The sequence below is a fragment of the Lactuca saligna genome, chromosome 7 (genome assembly GCF_052625555.1).
Source record: "Lactuca saligna cultivar CGN05327 chromosome 7, ASM5262555v1, whole genome shotgun sequence".
Lineage (NCBI taxonomy): Eukaryota > Viridiplantae > Streptophyta > Magnoliopsida > Asterales > Asteraceae > Lactuca > Lactuca saligna.
This window is the reverse complement of record NC_136423.1, coordinates 60,653,767-60,658,401: the sequence shown is the minus strand read 5'-3', so window position 1 is coordinate 60,658,401 and position 4,635 is coordinate 60,653,767. Positions and strand designations below refer to the sequence as shown.

General features: G+C 35.3%; 1 protein-coding gene across 1 annotated transcript; it reads right to left on the bottom strand.

Moving 5' to 3' along the window:
* Positions 1-1,120: 1,120 nt before the first annotated feature.
* On the bottom strand, positions 1,121-3,454 carry LOC145007006 (uncharacterized). Its single transcript, XM_078966012.1, has 6 exons — positions 3,149-3,454; positions 2,396-2,607; positions 1,968-2,262; positions 1,790-1,875; positions 1,483-1,574; positions 1,121-1,356 (listed from the first exon to the last, which is right to left on the bottom strand). The coding sequence occupies exons 1-6, from the start codon at positions 3,452-3,454 to the stop codon at positions 1,121-1,123; spliced, it is 1,227 nt and encodes a 408-aa protein (XP_078822138.1).
* Positions 3,455-4,635: the final 1,181 nt, after the last annotated feature.

The following is a 4,635-nucleotide window of genomic DNA, read 5'->3' as shown; positions in this document are numbered from 1 at the left end:
TTATCATACTCGAATTGTAAGGCTTTCCAACCTTAAATTCGTCCACCATATAAATAAGATAATCCTTACCTTATTTTGTAACTATCACATAATTACAAATCAGCCCCTCTAGTTTAATTAATTACATTTGATCACAAAACTAATTCTTAATTAATTATTGACCAATATTAATTAAACAAATATGATTTCTCCTTTAATATATTATGCTTATAACATATTAATAAATCATATTATCCTCTCTCTCTTTATTTATTTCTCCAATCAAGTTGCTTTGGTGAAGGCAACCCAAAAGGACCATGCACCATCGGGTCAAGTACATACCAAAATAGTTATGGACTTAGACACTAATCCAACAGTTTATGCCCAAGTCAATTACAGAATTGTATTCCTTAGTATCATGTGGACACAACAGATGCTGAAAAAATTGAATAATTTATCTTTTGCTGCAACTGGATCATACAAAGCTAGACACACTTTTATATGTTTCAAACATAAACTTATTGTGTAATGAGGATCCAAATGGAATAATTCAGCCACCCCATACTCCTTTGTTCTATCTCGCCTCTATAATTTATTTCACCGTTCAAGAGAAGGGTATAAGGGGTTTCATAGACATTATGAATTAATTTATCCTTTATTCTACTTCCCTTATTTGAATTAAACAATCTCATCATAAAACGTTCAACATTTCAACATATTATACGACCTAATGCACTAAAATTCAAGTGATGTAAAACAATAAAAGTTGCTTTGAAAGTTCATAAATAAAAAAAATTACCTTTTCAAATTCTGCATAAACTTGTGCAGGAGCTATGGTCATCAAAGTTGATAAAGCAAGTACTGCAGCTTCTTGTTCCAAATGACTAGTACTCATCAACCCCATTGGTCCAGGCAAACCCTACATATTATACCACAACCAAGGGTTAATAATAATTAATAATATATAAAAGATAAGATAAAAAGTAATCAATAAAAAAATATCAACACTCGGAATCAATGATTCCACAGGTAAAAAAAACTTACATTGGAATCAGAACGCTGCAAAGGGCTTCTGGAATCAGCTTCTAGAAGGTGACCTACTCCTACGTGGAGGATACCTGCTTCTGTGTAATCCATCAGTTTATTGACACATCACATGATAAGGGCATTCTAGTCTTTTCAACACTAGTACTTCTATGTAAGTAACAAACACATATAGAATAGTGAATAGTCCATCAGGGCATTCTAGTCTTTTCAACTCATTGGGGACCCACAGTGGTGCCTTGAATTTGTATGAAGCAAGACCAAATGCTGGTAATGAGACCACACCCGTCCCACTGAAATGCCTTACAACAGGTGGATGCTCACATTCATTGCCTGAAACAAAAATAACAAACAATAATAATAAATTAGTAATGCAACTCGTAAATTTTATAACTATAAAAAAAGGTTGTTTCTCAGCCTGAAAAATCCAGGGAGATTTATATGATATATATGAATGACCTGTAGTAGGAGTGTGAAGGGGATGAAAAGTTAGAAAAAAAGCATCAAGATCTTTCAAGGTGGGCCCCATGGTAATTCTGTATATTGGGTACCTGATAAAAAGCATCAAAAAAGGGCCATTTAGTAGTAGCATATTATGTGAGAAAGAGCAAGTAGCAAAGACCATATTAAGAATCTGTTTGATTGGATGGAATGGAATGGAATCACAAAGGAATGGAATGAGTTGTGATCATATTTGGTTGGTCTGTAGCAATGGAATGAACCATTCCATTCCTTCCCAAACTCTAGTACTTATTAGCAATCATACCAAGCGACAGAAAGCCAACTAGATGGCAGCAAGTCACAACTTCTTAGACTTTTCAATTCAGGGAAACGTTGTGCAAGATCAAGTATCTGTTGCAACAAGAAGACAGAACTAAACTAATTATCCAAAGATTTATAAATAAAGAATAAAACCCACTTTATTTGTTTTTTTTAAAGCTAACCTTATCACACAAAGGTTCTCTGCCCAAAGGCTGACTATGTTCCATGTACTCAAATATCAAGCAACTTTGAGTGGTGGCAGAATCACTATCATCACTAGAAAAGTCTTCTTGAACTAAATTGTTCTCATCATTCATTGACAAATGATCTATTCGGTGAAGAATGCCATTCTTTGGGTGATGATTATTACTCTTCTCCCTTAGATAATGTAAAGAACCCTTTTCCTGTTCATAATCACTGCTCCCCTCACTACTTGAATCCGTAAATGAGTTATCATCAATATCCTCAGTTAGTTGCCTGTAAAGCAACATAATAACTAGATTACTTAAATTTCATAAAGAAGCGTAATAGATGCTACTAGTTGAAAAGGAGCCTGACATAACCTTAAACAAGAAAGAGGAAGAAAGGAAGATATTTACTGTTCCAGTACCTGGAATTTATTGAAGACTTCAAAGGGTATACATATATTTGAATTCCAGATAAATAAGGCACATAATATTGGATCACACAATTAGCTTCATTCAATATTAAAGGAACTCCAGCACCATAAGCACTCCACTCCTTGAAAGATTCCCACAAATCACCAAGAACAAAGTATGGTTGATATTCCACATCACTTGTCCTCCATCCTCTCATAGTTCTCTGCTGCCATAAAGTTCAAGTAAAATCATTATTTGGATCAAATACACAACTACAATACCCCTGTTTATAGATGATTACTGAACATTAACCATTTTATTGTACTCTAATTCTTTTTGGAAGATGGTGTGCTTTAGCAGAAACACATATATTTTGATTGTCAAAATATGGAATCCTTGATTAAACAATAGAAATATAACATCAAAGGCAAACTCTGTTCACTCATAAAAACTGAAAGGCCACCCTCAGGGCTCACTGAATAATAATTCAAGCTGACTTCATTTGCTTTCAAACATGAATTTCGGAGTAGTGCCAATGGAGAAAGAGAAAACCACAGCTAAAATGTAAAGTAAATTATACTACTAAATTATAAATCAAAAATCTGATTAATTGACTATCGCATACTCAAATTGAATAAACCAAATCTTCCTATAAGTTACTTTACTCCATGATATAACGAATTAGCAATACAAGTATAAACTGAGATGACTAATTTGAATTAATTCAACTCATTTCAATATAAAAGATTAATATCGGTACAGACCTTGGAGAGATGTTGAACAGGAACAGAAGGCATAACAGTTTCCAAAAACCGTTCAAGATTACACAACGATGATGTTGTCGGCACCGCCACCACTGAGGATTCCAACGGCTCCGGATTTGATGGCTGCATGAGTTGATTCTCCGGCTCCTCCCTAACAGAAGATGTCGTAGATTGTGTCAGAGTAACGTTACTTTGAGCTCTATGGAGGTTCTCTTGATGCTGACGAATCCTTCTCGCTTTCGCCGGCATGTAAAACCTATCCTCTCCACCACTACTACGTCCATGCTGCAATCCAGCGCCCAACATCTTCACTAAAACCCTAAGTTACAAATCCTTCGATCTCACCAATAAAACCGGTCACGAAAGCTACAATTTATAGACAAATTTAAAAGTCAATGAGTTTGATTTTGATTCATTTTTCTGTTAAAGATAGATTAACAAAAAAAAAGAACAAAACTTTTTGTAAACGAATCGTTAAAACAAGATGAAAATCAGCCGATTAAAGATGGAGTTGACGGATTCAGAAAAACCCTGCAATTTGACAAAATCAAACGAAATCAAACAAAAGCAACGATTGTGTGAGAAATTCAACAAGAGCTGACGAAGAATTAGTCAAATGGGAAGGAGGAAGAGCGGATATCCTTAGACGACGGCTTAGGGTTTGCAGATGGTGGTGTTGGGGTCGTTGGTTACTTTACAGAGAGATATGAAGTCGAGACGAAAAGACGAGATTGACCCATCTGGTAATAAACGGACTCGGGAAGCTGAACAAAATGACCCGAGATTGACCCATCTAGTAACAACGCTATTGATGCCATTCCTTCCATTTTCGACTGTTCATCCTCCACTTCCTCTACTGCTACTTCTTCACCATCTTCTATTTTTCTGTATTTAGACTTGAGAGTATAATTAGGGCTTTTTCTAACAATTTCAACATCGAGTGGGAGATATCGTGATTCCAGTAGGTAGAAGTGAGGGAAGAAGTAGGCAGCAGTCAATGTCGGGAGGGGGAAGGAAGGGGCGTCCATAATTTGGGCAAGAGGGAAAGGAGAAAAAATAGGAAGGCGGGATTTTTAATTTTTTCAGAATTTCATTTCCCCCTACTGTTAAAGGATGGAACGCGCATTCCATTAAAAATTATAAAGCGACATCCTTAGACGACGCGCATTTTATTATAGGTGCCCTCCGTGTTTTTTTTAGACACTAATTTAAGGGCGCGCAATAATGCGTGTCTTCTATCCTTAAATTTTTTGAAGAGATGACATTTTTCTAATGTCACTCTCCTTTGCGTAACATAGATCAATGAGCGTCGTATTTTGCGTGTCGTAAAAGGCCTTTTTTCTAGTAGTGAGTGCATTTAAATCAACTTATGGTGGATTCATAGATAACATCTAAAGACAAACACAAAACATTAGTACTTAGATATGATTATATACAAACATAAAACATCTAAAAACAAACATAATAAATCTAAAAATAAGCATAAA